Source organism: Narcine bancroftii, chromosome 10 (assembly GCF_036971445.1).
Source record: "Narcine bancroftii isolate sNarBan1 chromosome 10, sNarBan1.hap1, whole genome shotgun sequence".
Lineage (NCBI taxonomy): Eukaryota > Metazoa > Chordata > Chondrichthyes > Torpediniformes > Narcinidae > Narcine > Narcine bancroftii.
This window is the reverse complement of record NC_091478.1, coordinates 26244210-26260793: the sequence shown is the minus strand read 5'-3', so window position 1 is coordinate 26260793 and position 16584 is coordinate 26244210. Positions and strand designations below refer to the sequence as shown.

General features: G+C 46.5%; 1 protein-coding gene across 1 annotated transcript; it reads right to left on the bottom strand.

Annotated features, from left to right (window-relative positions):
- Positions 1–531: 531 nt before the first annotated feature.
- Positions 532–15164, bottom strand: hoga1 (4-hydroxy-2-oxoglutarate aldolase 1). Its single transcript, XM_069900299.1, has 7 exons — positions 14755–15164; positions 10819–10947; positions 9283–9410; positions 8334–8468; positions 5573–5669; positions 3025–3158; positions 532–810 (listed from the first exon to the last, which is right to left on the bottom strand). Exons 1-7 carry the CDS (start codon positions 14963–14965, stop codon positions 661–663), a joined length of 984 nt encoding a protein of 327 aa, XP_069756400.1. The 5' UTR covers positions 14966–15164; the 3' UTR covers positions 532–660.
- Positions 15165–16584: the final 1420 nt, after the last annotated feature.

The following is a 16584-nucleotide window of genomic DNA, read 5'->3' as shown; positions in this document are numbered from 1 at the left end:
GAAGACCCAAGAGTGTAAAGGCTTAAATACAATTTCTTCCCCACAGCCATCAGGCTCCTGAATGAAGCCCACGACAGTGCTCTTGTGCTGCCCTTGCTTGGTGCTGATTGATCTTTTCATTGTAGTTATATACTCTGTACTCTTAACACATCTGTATGAATGTTAGAGACTGCCTTCTTGCAGAAGAACTCCCATTGTACTCGATGTTTTGTGACAAATGAACTGAAACCTATTTGAGGAGAAAAATGAACTTGTGGGGAGAATAACCTCTCAGATCAGCGTTGAATGATGTGTTTCAAAGCTGGAAAAAATAATTTCCCTTCAAACTATTCCTAGTTTGAATACAATTCTCTCTAAATCAGCTATTCTCAAGCTTTTTATTTCCAGCTATCCCCTCCACACAACCAGGACTCTGTAGAAAGTTTGTAGTTATCTTCTTCTCCCCCCCCCCCCCCTCCCCCACTTCCCTGTGAAGCAGCGAAATTTTGGTTTCTTCCAGCTACATTAAAAAAAACATAAATCTTTGCTAAGTGAAGCAAAACCAGGCTTTTATTTAAATGTTCTGTAGCCCCTACGGGGGACCTTAGTGCCCCCCCCCCTTGGAAAATGGCTACTCTAAATCACAAGAACCAAAGTTCTCGCCCGTCACTGTGGGGAAGGTTACAGCCACCCATTTGACGTGAAGTTTCTGCGTAATTCAGTTCTCTCCGCTTCCGTCAGGGGTAGAAGTGGAGCGCGACAGGATCCTCCGAAATATCCAAACCATTCCATTGCCTCCTTGAGTGCAGCAATCCCGAACTTGCGCGTAACCTGCAGGAAATGAGAATGTCTGCTGAGAGGCACCTTGGCAATGAACTCCCAGCTGAAGTTGTTGGACTGGTTTTTGGTCTCTTTTGCATTCTTTCTCAGGAGGCTAGAAATGATTGCACTCACCCTCTCCAATCACCACTCTGCATGGATGCAGTTTGGATGGTGAAGCACCCCAATGATGTTGGCGGGGAGCTCCAGGATTTAGACTCGGCAATGCTGAAGGATCAGCAATTGGTGTCGAGGTAGACTGACGACCAAATTGGAGAACTTTCAGGGGATGGGGGTAGAGTCCCAATCATTGGGACAGCAGTTAGTGCAATGCTGTGTGATCCTGCACTGTGTAAGGAATTTGTATGTTCTCCCCATGTCTGTCTGGGCTGCTTCTGGGTGTTCCAGATTCCTGTCGCTGTTCGAAATGTACCGTTTCAGGTTAATTGAGTGTCATTGGGCGGCATGGACTCGTGGGCCAAAAGGGCCTGCTACCGTGCTGTATGTCTAAAATGTTTTTAAAAATCTGCTGCCGTGAACTTTTTTGTTGCTAGGTGATCATGGGTGGGGAAGTGCCATCAAAAAAGCCTTGAAGCTTTCAGTAATGCGTGCTATAAAGGTTACACACAGCATGTGGGGGTGGATGAAGTGCCAAGCGTTGTGTTCTGGAGCTGCTTGTGCCTGTTGGAGATGCACCTATCCAGGTAAATGCACACTCTTGGAGATGGTGGCACGGGTCTGGGGAGGCAGGAAGCCATAGGTAACCTCTGGTGATAACAATTGAACGAATGCTTAATTTGTCACCCTTCAGAAGCTTCATTTTGCAAGCAGCACAGTGCAATAGCAACATAAATGGGCATTGATAAGAACAGTGTGGGGAGTAGGATCACATCAAATAATGTATAAAACCGTGTAGGGAATAATAGTTATCAAAGAAAGTGCATGCCTTTTTCTTGCGAGAGATAAATTCAACAGTCAAAGTTGGCTATGTGAGCTGATCCTTCCAGCCAGTCACCTATTTTCAAACAGCTGTCACTGTCAGAGAGCAGGACATGCTGAGAACACTGTTTTGCCTTGGCAAGTTCCTGCAGACCACAAAGATTGCGATCAGCAGTCATTTGCTCTACTGATACCAGTTGGGGGGGGGGGGGTAACTCATCAGTCAAGGGCAGCTCTGTTAGCACACCGGTTAGCAGTCCAGCAACACTGGTTCAAATCCAGCACTCTCTGCAAGGAGTTTGTACATTCTCCCCATGTCTGTGTGGGTTTCCTCCGGGTGCTCCAGTTTATTCCCACCCTTCAAAACATATGGGAGTTGAGGATTAATTGGTTGCCCTGTGGGCTGCAAGGCCTGTTACTGTGCTGAATGTCTAAATTTAAAATCTGGTGGAGGAACAGAGGGACCTTGGGGTTCAAATCCATACGTCTCTCAAGGCTGCCGTGCAGGTTGATAGGATAGTTAAAATGTATGGGATGTTGGGCTTCATTAATAGGGGGATTGAGTTCAAGAATTGAGAGGTCATGTTGAAATTCCACAAATATCTTGGAGTATTGTGTTCAGGTCTGGTTGCCTCACTCTAGGAAGGATGTGGAAGCTATCGAGAGAGCACAGAGGAGATTTCCCAGATATTACCTGGATTAGAAATTAGTCTTATGAGGCAAGGACTTTTCTCTTTGGAGCAAAGAAGGAGATGAGAGGAGACTTAAAGGTCTACAAGATTCTGTGAGGCATAGATAAGGTGGACAGCCAGCACCTTTTTCTCAGAGCAGGAATAGCCAACACCAGAGGACATCTCTACAAAGTGAAAGGAGAGAAGTTTAGGGAAGACATCAGGGATAAGTTAGTTTTTTTTAAACAGAGTTGCGGGTGCCTGGAATGCCTTGCCAGGGAGGCTGGAACATTAGGAGCATTTTAGAGACTCTTGGGCACATGGATGGAAGAAAATTAGAAGGTTTTAGTATATTTTTGGTAGGCATGTATAGGTCAGCACAACATTGAAGGCTGAAGGGTCCGTACTGTGCTGTAATGTTCTATGTAATCACTTGTTGTTAAACAAGGTCCTGTGTGAGAGTTTTAGCAATGAATGGCAGCACCAATGTCACTGCAGCATTCTCTCAGTGCTCAGCCATTGTGGCCAGGAGCGAGACAAGAGCCTGCAGTCTTTGAATTCAAAAGAGACCACTGCATTCTGAAACACTGGGATAGAAGATTGGAGCTGTACTAACTGCTGCGTTGGGCTCAATCAGCCGGCACTGCAGTTCACGAGCATCCGCCCACTGTCCTTCCAGGCACAGATTCTCCAGGTTACACAGGGGCTGTCCCAGCACGTTGGCCAATGCACACACACCACCCACAGCACCTGGACAGACAGAAGCAAGTTAGAGGTGAGAACAAAACTGCATTTGTACATTGCCACACATAACCAAAGGACATGTAGCTCAACAGTAAAATCCCTGGTATCCAGGACCTATGGGGATTGGTAAATGGCAGATAAGAGAGTTTTCTGGTTGCTTGAGGCTCACTATTACAATGCCTAACCTGCATTAAGAATAAACAGTTTAAAAGACAAAAATACTATACTGTACTTGCACTGAACAATCTTTACTTGCATGTTATCCAGAATTCAAGCAACCGGCAACCTCAAGCAACTGAGTAAAGTATATTAACTTTAAAGCATTTTACTTTATTTTCAGTTACATTCTTTGAAAACATTTAATCGTCGCTACATCTGCAGGTTCCTCCCCTCCACGGAGCTGCCTGAAAGATGAACAATAACATTATAGATAATTAACCCTCCCTCCCCCCAAGTTTACAGATAAATCCTCATTAATATATTAAATCCTCATTAATCCTCATTAATACTAATAAAGATAAAGACTTACTAAACAGGGATAGGGAGACACTTTGGGAGAGTCACCCTAAAAGCAAACGCATCAACCAGCTCTTCATCCTGGGTGCTGCAATTTTATTCAAACACAACTTTACCAACATCTGCTACAAGCAAAGTATGGCCAAGGCTTCCCTCTTCAAAGGTTTGTGTTACACCAGAGAACATTTACTTTTACAATTTTAAACTTTATTTATTCTTATTCATTTTAGATATTTATTTATTTACTTTACTCAGTTGCTTGAGGTTGCCGGTTGGTTGAATTCTGGATAACCGTGGTTTAACTGTATACTTTCAAGGGATGTAGTATCAGATGAAGCATTGAACATAGCCCAGTCTTTCCCTCAAGTGCATACCAAATAGAGCAGCGATTCCAGTTTTAAGTCTGATGCAGTTCCAATGTTTCTTATTTAAATCTTTCAAATCTTTAAACCGCCCCCCCCCCCCCACCAATCCCCAGTGGTCTCCATCCCCCATGTCTCTCCACCTCTCAGCCCACGATGTTATTTGTATATATAAAACTCTTATCTATAAAATCCCATCTCTATCTTCCGCAAACTTTACCCCACTCACCTTAAACAGATGTCCTCTTTATTGTCCATTGCCATTCTGGGGATAAACGTTTCAGTGTCCACGCCTCATAATTTTCTACACCTCTTAAGGATGCCATCACCTCTTGTCCCATTCCTTTTTGTACTTCATTTCCCCCATCCCTACTTTAGTCTCAATAAAGGATCTCAACTCAAACCACTGACTGGCTTTTTCTCTCCATGGATGCTGTTTGACTGGTTGAGATCCTCCAGCTTCTCTGTGCTAGATCACCCCAGTGTGCTGGCCAATGTTTGTTCATGGAGGGGGAGGGGAATGCATAGCCAAAAAAAAGGTAGAGAATGGATGACCTTGAGACATAAAATTCCAGAATACACTCACTTGTGCAAACTACTATATATATCTATATCGATATAGATATCTATAGATATAGATATCGATATCGCTATATATATATATATACACTCGTGCAATAGTTGAGTTTTGGAAACCAATTTTTGGGTCAAATTTAGGGGGTCGACTTTTACACGGGTCATACTTTTGATATGTAGTTTCTGTGTCATTCAAGGCATCAGGAGGTGGTACATCCATGGTTGGGGCATAGGGAGCTCAGATTGGTGGGCAGTCGAGGCAGTGGGAGCTCAGATGGTCGGTCGGCTGGGACGAGGATCTGTGGTCAGGGCATCAGGAGCTCAGATGGGCCGGCAGTTGAGGCAGTGGGAGATCAGTTGGGCAGATGGCTGGGATGAGGATCTGCAATCGAAGCAATGGGAGCTTGGATGGGATAGCAGCCGGGGTCTCGAGAGGTCAGGTGGGTGGACGGCTGGACAAGTGTCCATGATCGGAGTGTTGGGCTGTCGACTTTTACACAGGATGGACTATTAGACGCATACATATGGTAGTTGTAGGTGGACTGGTCATTTGGCTTTAGTGACTTGAGCCGTAAAAAGAACCAAACTGCAGCAGGTGCGGGAATCTTGAGCAAACAGAGATATTGGAGGGATAGCAAATGCATCCAAAAATGGTAGCTGTATTGGGGGATTTTAACCTGCATATTGATCAGTCAAATCATGTGGTGGAAGAATTCATGGAATGCATCACTTAGTTTTTAGTCAAGATAGATAAATGACATTTCAACCCTTTGTCAAGCTATGAGCAAAAAGCAAGCAGGCGCATAAATAATAAGGTTGGGGAGAACCACAGGCCAACAGCCAAGAGACCGTACCTGGAGTTGGATAGGAGGGAAAGGGAGAGAAAAGCTGAGAACTGATCGGCAGAATGGGTTAGCTCATTGTTGGCCTTCACCTGTGATCTCCCAGCCTCCATTCCCCACTTACCCATTGCGTAAGAGGCAAGGAGATATCCTGCTGATCCGGCCAACACCTGGAAATCCTGCTTCTTGGTTTTGTGAATAATCTGAGCGATTCTTGTGATCTGAAGAAAGGGCAGAGTTAACAATCCAGGGACAAGGGACCGCAGGTGTTGGAATTGAGAGCAAAACACAAACTGCTGGAGCAACTCCGCATCTGTGGGGGGAAGTGGGTAGTCGAAGTTCTGGGTTGAAGCTTTGCTTCAGGACTGAGAAAGGATGGAAGGATAGGCAATGTTGAAGAGAACTGAAGGGGTCAGTAGGTGATATGTAGACCAGGGACGGGTGAAGGATGACACAGATGGGGGGGTGAAAGAAAGTAGAAAGGGAGGGCAGATGGAGCTAGAGGTGGGGAGGGGAGAATGAAAGATGGGAAGGGGGTGGGGGAAACAGGTGTTTTAAAAAAAAAATATATAATGTTCGAACACAAAAGGGAGGGATGAAGGCAGGTGGGAACAAAGGGGGAAGGGATGCAGTGGGATGTTGGAAAGAAGGGTGTGTGTGAGACAGCCTAGGTGGACAAAGAAGGATCTAAAGAGATGCGTGTACGTGAAAGCAGCAAGTTCAGCATTCATGCCATTAGGATTATAGACTGCTCAGGTGGATTAAGGGCTGAGCTTGGTGCAAATGTGCTGCAGGATGGCACAATCCTATTGAGGTACCAGAGACCTGAGTTCGAATCGGACATTGTCTGCAAGGAGTTTGTACATTCTCCCAGTATCTGCACAAGTTCCTCTGGTTTCCTCCCACCATCCAAAATGTAAAGGGTTTGTAGGTTAATTGGGGTATTTGAGCAGCATGGGCTCGTGGGCTGGAAGGGCCTGTTTCTGAGCTGTAACTCTAAATTAAATCAAATTTTTAAAAAATAAGGAGAAGATGGCAGACAAGTGTGAGGTGTTGAACTCTGGGATGTCAAATGCAAAAGGTTTAGTTAATGGCAGGAACCCTGAGAGGAACATTACTGTAAGAAGGATCTTGGGATGCAAGTCCAGAGCTCCCTGATATTGACAACATAGTGGATAGGATAGTAAAGAAGCCATATGGCAAACTTGCCTTTATCATTTTGGGCATTGAGTACAAATGTTGGGAAGTAATTTAATTTTTAAAAATTTAGACATACATCATGGTAACAGGCCCTTCCAGCCCATGATCCTGTGCCACCCAATTAACTTACAATCCCTTTATGTTTCAAAAGGTGGGAGGAAACCCATGCAGACACAGGGAGACCGTACAAACTCCTCACTGACAGCGCCGAATGCGATCCCTAGATACTGGCGCTGTAACAGTGTTGCGCTGACCACTACTCGAACTATGCACCTTTATATTGCAGCTTTATGAAACTTTGGTCAGATGGCATTCAGAGTAGTACGAGCAATTCTGGACACTGCATTTTAGGAAGCATGTGGAGGCTTTGGAGTGGGTTCTGAAGAGGTTCAATAGGATGTTGCATGGACTGGAGAGCATTAGCTACAAGGAGAGGTTGGACAGAGATGGATTGTTTTGTCTGGAGAGCGGAAGCGGAGGGATGATCTGATGGTGGCTTATAACATCATAAGGGTAGATACTTTGTCTCCCAGGGTGGAAAAGGCCATCTAGAGGGCATAGACTCAAGGTGAATGTGATGGTGGGTGGGGGAGGAAACAGTTTAAAGAAAATTTTACAAGGTTTTTAATAAAACAACAGCAGTGGGTTCCTGGAATGCAATGCCAGGAGAGGAGGTGATGAAAGCAGATGTTGGGAGCATTGAGACACTGATGTGTGAGCAGGCAGGGAATGGAGGATTCCACACCAAGTGCAGGCAGATAGGATTAGATTGGTGCCACTGTAATCCTGCTTTTTATCCCAGAGCAGATGAACTGTGAGTTCAGGCTTCTGTATAGAAAATATAAAGCACTGAAAGCAAGGTTGGGCAACTTTTTAAAATATTTATTTACCACTTTTGCAATGACCATAGAACCTGACAGCACAGAATACGGCCATTCAGCCCTTCTAGTCTGTGCCAAACTATAATTCTACCTTGTCCCACTGATCTGCATCCAGACTATATCCCTCCTATCCATGAACATGTCCAAATTTTACTTAAATGTTAAAATTGAGCCCTCATTCACCACTTCAGCTGGCAACTCATTCCAAACTCCCACCACTCTCTGTATGAAGAAGTTCCCCCTAAAGTTTTCCCCTTTCACCCTTAACCCATGTCTTCTGGTTTGTATCTCAACTCCCCTCAGTGAGGGAGAAAAGCATGCTTGCATTTACTCTATCTATGCCCAAAACTGGATAAATTTATGTATAGGATGGGTTTGGAGCAGCCATTCTCAACCTTTTTTGGCTATGACCCCCCCCCCCCCTTAGAACTCTGCTTAAAGTTTATGGGCTCCCTTCCCTGTGAAGCAGTCAGGTTGGTTTCTTCCATACTTCCCTCTTACTGACTACATAAAACATTAAAGATATTTTATGATTTCAGTCTGTGCCCCCCCCCCCTTAAATGTCCTGTGGCCCCCAGGGGGGCTGTATGGCTGCCATTGAGAATGGTTGGTTTGGAGTGATATGGGCCAAATGCAAGCATGAGTGTAGGAGGAATATTTTGGTTGGCATAGGCAGGTTGGGCCAAAGGGCCTGTTTCTATTGCCATGTGACTCTATGTGGAGAAGATGTAGTGGGTCAGGCACAAGGAGGTGAAGGGTTAGGATCAGAGTTAACAGGAAGCAAGAGAGACAATGGCAACTTACATCACCACCACTATCCTTCAGGCCGATGATGTTGGGATGCTGGGAGAGAGTCATGATGGCGTCAACTGGCAGATCCAAAGCAGTGTTTCCTGGCACACTGTACAGCACCACTGGTACAGGGGAGGAATCCGCTACCTGAATTTCAAATGTTTCAAATCAGAGTCTACCAAGGTGCTTTGCGTGTCCCAGCTCCCACACCAGCAGGGTGATGTATGGATGTCAGACCTTGGCACTTCGATGTACTCAACCGGCCTCTCCCTACTCCCGCCCTTTTTTCATTACCAATTTCCCACCGGCCCAACTCGTCCCCTGGGCAACACCCCTCCCTCTGAGCCACCAATGTCGGTGAAAATGCCAGGTATTGGGTCAGGCAGTGAGGACGATGGGGGGGGGGGCATGAAACGAGAGTGGGGGATGGAACAGAAGAAGGTTGAGAGTGATCGACGAACCCAGAATTTGGATCAGTCATTAAAGTACCAGAAGGGGGTTGGGTGGGTGGGAGGGAGAAAGGAGCAGCATTAGCCTATCCTTTAGGTGGGAGTTGGTTTCACGTATGGGGGGAGGGCAGCCTGAGGGGGGGGTAGGGGTGGAGATGTGGGCGGAGGTCCCACAGAGGGCGGAGGTCCCGCGGAGGGTATGAGGGAAGGGTTGTATCATGGAGTAAGAAGAGGGGAATAGGGAAGGCGCAGAGGGGGTTCCTGGGGAGGGGATTCTCATCTCATTGCGAATAGTCGAGCAAGCCTGTACCGATGCTGAGGGGAATCCCCTAGTTGGTGCGTCGACCTCGGGCAGGGGCCGCCAAACTGATGTGTTGGCCTCAGGCAGGAGGCAGGGCTAGGGTCACGGGCCAGTGTGTTGGCCTCAGGCAGGGTCCGCCAAGCTGGTGTGTTGGTCCAGGGAAGAGTTACGGCTGCAGGCTGGTGTGTTGGTTTTGGGCAGGGGCCATTACCTGGGTGTAATGGTGGACAAAGGCCGCGCTGCTCATCTGTCCCCTGTAGTAGCATGGAGTGATGACCAGAGCCGCATTGGCCCCTACCTCCGCCATTCTGTGTGTCATCGCCACAGTGGCGTCCGTGGCTGTGGAGGGGGGAGGGAGGGTGGGAAGAGAGATGGTCACTTAGCTAGAATAACAGTTCACCATCCCTCCCAACCAAGGCCACAGTTCCCACATGGGCTGGTGGGTCATGAGAAGAACCCAGTGAACAACAGGAGCAAACCCCACTGGGCAGATCTAAGTGAAATGGTGGGACTGTTCCTGACCTGACTGTGTGACCAGTCCTCACTGTGCGCCGTCACAGATCAAGCTACCAATGAGGTCCCAACAGGACATCAGACAGGGAGGTGTGAGCACATGGAGTTGGGCATGGACTGAGTAGATGTAGAAAGGTTGTTTCCCGTGGTGGGAGAGTTTAGGACAAGAAGGAACAACTTCAGGGTTGAAGGGTGTCTGCTCAGAACAGAAAAGTGAAGGTATTTCTTTCAGCAGTGGATGATGAATCTGTGGAATTTGTTGCCATGGGTGGCTGTGGAGGCCAGGTCATTGGGTGTATTTAAGGCAGAGATTGATAGGTTCTTGATTAGCCAGGGTATCAAGGTTATGGGGAGAAGGGTTGCATGCAGGCTGCTAGGCAAGCACATGGATGAAAGAACAATTGAGGGAGGGAGGGTTTAGTCTTTGTTTAGGTAGGAATGTACAGTTTTGCACAACTTGGAGGACTGAAGGACCTGTGCTGTGCTGTAGTGTTCTATGTTCTCAGGCCAGGCAGTGGGCTGAGTAGGGAAAATAGATCACCTTATGATAAATGGCAGAGCAGACTTGAGGGGCTGAATGGCCTATTTCTACTCCTATGTCTTATGGTCTCATATTTTATATTTATTGCCTTTTTTCTTTCATTGTTTTAATTATACTTAAATTATTAAATTGTTTATGCGCTTGAGAAGTTGCAGCAAGTACAACTCTCTGCATTTGTACATTGTCCTGGTGTCCATCACAATAAACTCTTCATTCATTGGAAAGATTTTCGTTGCATCTTTCACACATGACAATAAATAAATTAAGAAAAGAAGCACGTGAGAGACTGCAGATGCTAGAATCAGGAGCCACGAACGTTTTGCTGGAGGAACTCAGTGGGCCAAGCAGCATTCGTGGGAGTAAAGGGATAAATGACGTTTTGGGTCGGAACCCTTCCTCAAGGCTGAGTCTGGGGAAGGGGTTGGACGGAGGTTGGGTGAGGCAGGGAAGGGAGAAGGGTGATGGACAGATAGAGAGGTGCAGGCCATTGATTGGCAGGGGGAAGAGGCTAGAGAACAAAAAAGGGGTCAGCTGGAGAAAGGCAAGTTGCACACTGTGGGCTTCAAGATGTCTGGAGGAAGAGGGGTGACAAGTGGTGGCTGCGTGTTGGAAGTTGACAAGCAGAGAGACAAATAAAACATGGGGCACATTGGAGTGGTTTTCCCTTGCTGTTCATCAGGAGCGTCTACTCACATTCGCATCCAGATCCAGCCACCAGCAGCATCTCCTGAGGGAGTGCCTGCCTCACCTTGCGGACAACCTCAACGCGCTCGTCGCCAGTAAGGTAGACAAACTCTCCATTGGAGCCCTGCACAACTAATCCTGCAACCAGAGAGAGCTCAGTCATTTGATGTCTTTTAGATTTTGGACAAACCTCAGAACCAGCCCTCATCAAGGGGTCAGCAGTGGAGCGGGTAAGGAACTTCAAATTCCTGGGTGTCAACATCTCTGGGGATTTGTCCTGGGGCCTCCATGTCGATGCAATCACAAAGAAGGCTCGGCAGTGGCTATACTTCATGAGGAGTTTTGGCACGTCACCAAAGACTTGCAAATTCTACAGGGGTACTGTGGAGAGCATTCTGACTGGTTCCATCACTGGTACGGAGGTGCCAAAACACAGGACAGGAACAGGCTACAGAGAGTTTTGAACTCGGCCAGTGCCATCACAGCCACCAGTCTTCACTCCATTAAGGACATCTATAAGAGGCGGTGTCTCAAGAAAGCAGCCTCTATCCTCAAGGACCCCCTTCATCCAGGCCATGCCCTCTTCACTCTGCTACCAACAGGAGCCTGAAGATGAACACTCAACAGTACAGAAACAGCTTCTTCCCCTCCGTCATCAGATTTCCTCACACTTCTACCTCACATTTTTCCTCTTCCTTAATTGTTAATTTTTTATTCATAATGTAATTTATAGCAATTTTACACCTGTAACTCACGATACTGCTGCCACAAAACAAAATGTTGTGATACGTTCATGAAAATAAACCTGATTCAGATTCTGACACTTTAGATGTGAAAGCACCATCGTACACAAGCTAATCAATTCTTGCACCGTGGAACGTTTCGGAAGAAAGAGCAAGAGACAGTTTTGGCCAAGTAATGCACAGTGACGTTGAAGAGCAAACATACCTGGGTGTATGTGTGCACACGCGCTTGAGTGACAGGACATGTTGAGAGACCAGTTCATGAATTATATATAGGACCCATGAATTCATAAAATAAAGACAAGAAAGTTACGTTGAACTTTTAAAAACACTGGTTACACCACAACTGGACTATTTCTAGTCCACCTTCATAAGAAAGAATGGGCCCTAAATCAGGCACAGAAAAGAAATGGCTGACCAATCAGCTCCACTTTTACCCACCTGTTTCCTGGAACAAGTGGAGGGCAAGAAAAATAGAGGGTTATGCGTGTGGTGGTGAAGGATTAAATTGTTGTGGAGTATGTTTATATAGGTGGGCACCACATCATGAGCTGAATGTCATGTACTGTGATGTCATCCTCTATAACTCTTAATTCACCAACTGAGGAAAATATTATCCATCTCGGTCTTAAATTCATGTAATGAGGCAGCCTCTACTGCTTCCACAGATTCACCACTCTCGGGGAGAAGCAGTTCCTCCTCATCCCTCCTAAACAACTCCCCTGAATCTTAAGGCAATGTCCCCTAGTTCTCGTCTCACCTGATTTCAGATTTATTGTCAGAGTATATACATAACATAACATACAACCCTGAGATTTTTTTTTCCAGGCATGGCAGAATTGCCACTAATTTGTAGTACCAAAAAAACTGAACACAACTCACACATGTAAACAAATAAAGAACTGTAAACAGATAACGAATGTAAAAAACTGACTGTGCAATACAGAGAGAACAAAAAAAAATCATTAAAGTGCACAAGTAAGAGTCCTTAACTGAGTGCCTGATTGAATTTGTTGTTGAGGAGTCTGATGGTGGAGGGGGAGCAGCTGTTCCTGAACCTGGTCGTGTGAGTCTTGTCAGGAACAAGTCATGAAATTTGGCGATTTTTGACAGCCTCACAGTTATACATTCATTTTATGTCCATCTTACTACATCACTATAAGAGAGAAAAAAATAATAGTGTAAGAGAGTATGGCAGTGCCTTTGGTTCTCGATTATTCAGGAATCTGATGGCAGCGGGGAAGAAGCTGTCCTTGTGCCGTTGAGTGCTCGTCTTTAGGCTCCTGTAGCTTTATCCCATGGTAGCAAATTGAAGAGGGCATGGCCTGGGTGGTGGGGGTCTTTGAGGAAGGAGGGTGCTTTTTTAAGACACCGCCTCATGTAGATGTCCTCGATGGAGTCAAGTCTGGTGCCTGTGATGTCGCAGGCCAAGTTAACAACCGTCTGGAGTTTATTCCTATCCTGAGAGTTGTCCAGTCGGAATACTCTCCACGTTACACCTGTAGAAGTTTACAAGAGTCTCTACACCACCTCCAAAGCCAGTCTATCCTTTCTGAAGTAAGGAGACCGGATTAAGTGAGTCCATTCAAAGGACAGGAGATTCCTGCAGCTGTTGCCATGGAAGAAAAGCCCAAGGTTGTTGGTAATAAATTAACCACAGGTAAGTCAAGGACAAAATTCAGCCAGTCCAAAGTTCAAAGGACATATGTGTAAACAGAAGGCATGATGCCAACGATCTATTAATGTGTAACGGGATGGAAGACACGGCAATTTACGGAACTGGTCTTATTTCCCTCTCTGGCTGAACACTGATTGTAACCCAGGCACCACAGTAGTTAATCTCAATATACCTTGGATCTGGAGCCATCCCCTGCCTTCCGACCTCAGGTGGACAGAATGAATGTGGATCATTGTCAAAGATACAGCAATGGGGGTTGTTCTGTGAACAGCCCAGCTAGACATCCCATACAGTTTTACCGGAGTGAGGCTCATTCAGGAGTTTGATAACAGGAGGAAATAAACTGTCCTTGAAACTGGTGGGGAGTGATTTCACACTTCAGTCTTCTTCCTGTCGGGAGGAGGGTGAAGAGAGTGCAGCCGGGGTGGGATAGGCCTTAATACATTGGCTGCTTTTCCAAGGCAGTGGGAGTTATAGACGGAGCCGATGGAAGGAAAGGGGTGTGTGGATGTGTGACGATCGATGGAGGGGACAGGTGTGTGTATGACAGAGTCGATGGAGGGAAGGGGGTTGTGTGATAGAATCAATGGAGGAGAGTGTGTGTGTGATGGGGTCTATGGAGGGGAGGGGTTTGTGTGTGTGTGTTTCCTGTGGTCTTGGGCAGAGCAGTTCCCATTTCATGCAGTGAAGCACCCTGACAGGGTGCTTTCAAAACACCATTGATTCAGGAAGGACAGACACCAAGGCAAGCCAGAGGTCAGAAATTTAATGAGAAATGTTTGTACATATTTTGGTTGACATGATTCACAGTGTGAAAAATAAAAAATGTAAAAAAAAGCCAGAGGTCAGAGTGGGCAAGTGGAGATCTCAGAAAGTTCCAGGACTTCAGAGCTGAAAAGGGAAGCCCACGGGGAGGAGGGGGTGGGGTCAGAAGCGAGCAGTAGGAGTTGGAACAGAGGCACGGATCTGATAGAAGAGGCAAAGTCAGGGTCAGGGCAGTTGCCACAAACTGAGGAAAGGGACAGGGTCATTGGTGCAAGTTTTAGGAAGACGAGAGAATCCAACCTCCTTCCCCTTTGTGGGCGCCCACCCACATCTCCTGCTGCCTGGGAAAGGTAGCCAACACACAAAGGACCCATCAGACCCTGGACAATCTCTCTTCACCACCTCGTGGAAAAAGATTCACAAGAATAAGATCATGCACCATCAGATTCCAGGACCATTTATTTCCTGCTGTTATCAGACTCCTGAATGAACCCCAAAAGAATGAGTATTGCTCACCCTCCATCCCAATCTCTCACCGTAATTACACCTCTTACTTGTGTATATCACCTGTGTACGAGATATTTAACTGCGCTGCTGCCAGAGTAGCCTATATGTCTACATCTTGCTACACAGTACGATAAATTTGAACTGCCAGGATGGGCCGAATGGCTTTCTGGCTCTACGGCTGGCAAAGCGTGTTGGGGGGGGGGGGGTTACTGTTTACTGTTAAAGAACAAAGACTGGTTAAAGACAATGTACCTCGGAAAGGGATATCGCCCAGCTTTCGAACGTTGTTTTCCAGATGCCTGTAATCCACGCCGCCTGTCTGGTTGAAAGGGGTGATTATAGGAGGGTAAATGCCAGCCAGGTCCAGTCTGCGGCTAGGGCTACTGCCCCTGCCCTCATTCAGGCTCCGAGCAAACAGCCACCGGCCCAAACGCCTGCAGAGAGAAGGATTCCTGCAAAACATAGCTGCAATTTCTGTTCTGCACAGGTTCGTCTCACTCTCACTGACCCGGAACCCCCCCCCTTTCTACCAATTATTCTGACGAGTTTCGGGGGTGGGGTGGGGGAAGCGACAAAATACGGTTTAAAATATCTTTCCCACAAAAGTTAAAGAACTTCTTTAAAAGTTGGAAAAGTTTGGCCGGTGAACAGGGGCGAACTTTGGGCGGCTCCGCTGCGCCGCCCGGTGGCCTGCGGGGGAAGCGCCGCTCCATGTCCGGGTCTTCATTGCATCGAACTGGTGTTCTACTGCGTTCCTGTGGCTTTGGACGTCGAGATGTGGCCAGAATTGAGGTCATGAGTTGCATGGTAGAGAACTAGCACGGATACCATGGACCGAATGGCCTCCCTTCTCTGCTCTTTGTGACCAACGCAGTCGTCAACTTTATTTATCGTTCATGCCTTGGTCGCACAGTAAAGACTAGATATCGTTTCTCCAGGACCACAGATCATATGTATATAAATATAAGTTAGAATAGAATATTAAAATTTTAAGGTCCACTGTACACTATCCACATGTATTCTGGGAATTCATGAGCCTGATGGCTTGGGGGAGAAGGTGTTGCCCATTCTGGATTTAAGGGCCCCTAGTGCTAGGTACCTCCTACCAGATGGCAGAAGGGAGAACATTTACATTGGGGTGTGTGGAGTTCTTCACAAAGCTTATTTCCTCCCCCACCTCTCTGGTACATTTATGAAGGGTGGGAGGAAACCTACACAGACACAGGGAGAATGTACAAATTCCTCGCAGACAGCGCAGGACTCAAAACTCTGGTTCAGCCCCGACCTCTGGTGCTGTTAAGGTGTTGCGCTAACCGCTACACCAACTGTGCTGCCCATTGATAAGAGAGTGTGATCATCTAATTTATGCTATTGTAGTTTGGGTGGCTGCAGCAAGTAAGAATTTCAGGTCATCTATACGTTGTAATTATGTGTATGAAAATAAACACATTATTTACTGGAGCCCCCTTAGGAAGCCTATTCAGGCTCTACGTTGCATGGACACTATGTATTTGAAATGTGTGTAGTCTGGAGCAGCCACTCTCAAGCTTTTACTGGCTATGTTCCCCCTTAGTTTATGGGCCCCCCCCCTCCTTCCCTGTGAAGCAGTCAGGTTTAGTTGGTTTCTTCCATACTTCTCTGACTGACCACATGCAAAACATAAAGATGTTACCAACGTTTTTGTTTTTTTTTTAACTAGACTTACAGCATCTTCCCTTCAGTCTTTGATCTTCAGTTATTTCAACCTTTGTCAGTGTGGCTCCATGAGGAACTCCAGTGTTTGACAGCCATTCTCTACCTTCCTTTTGGCTATCACCCCCTGAGGACTCTGCTCACCTTCCCCATGAAGCAGTCAAGTTTACATAGAACACTACAGCACAGTACAGGCCCTTTGGCCCTCGATGTTATGCTGACCCACATATCCCTTTCTGAGGTACATTGTCTTTAATCAAAAGGTACTAAACCCTCTCAACCTCGTAACCCTCTATTTTCTTTCATCCATGTGCCTGTCTAAGAGACTCTTAAATGTCCCTAATGTTTCAGCCTCCATCACAACCCCTGGCAAGGCATTCCAGACACCCA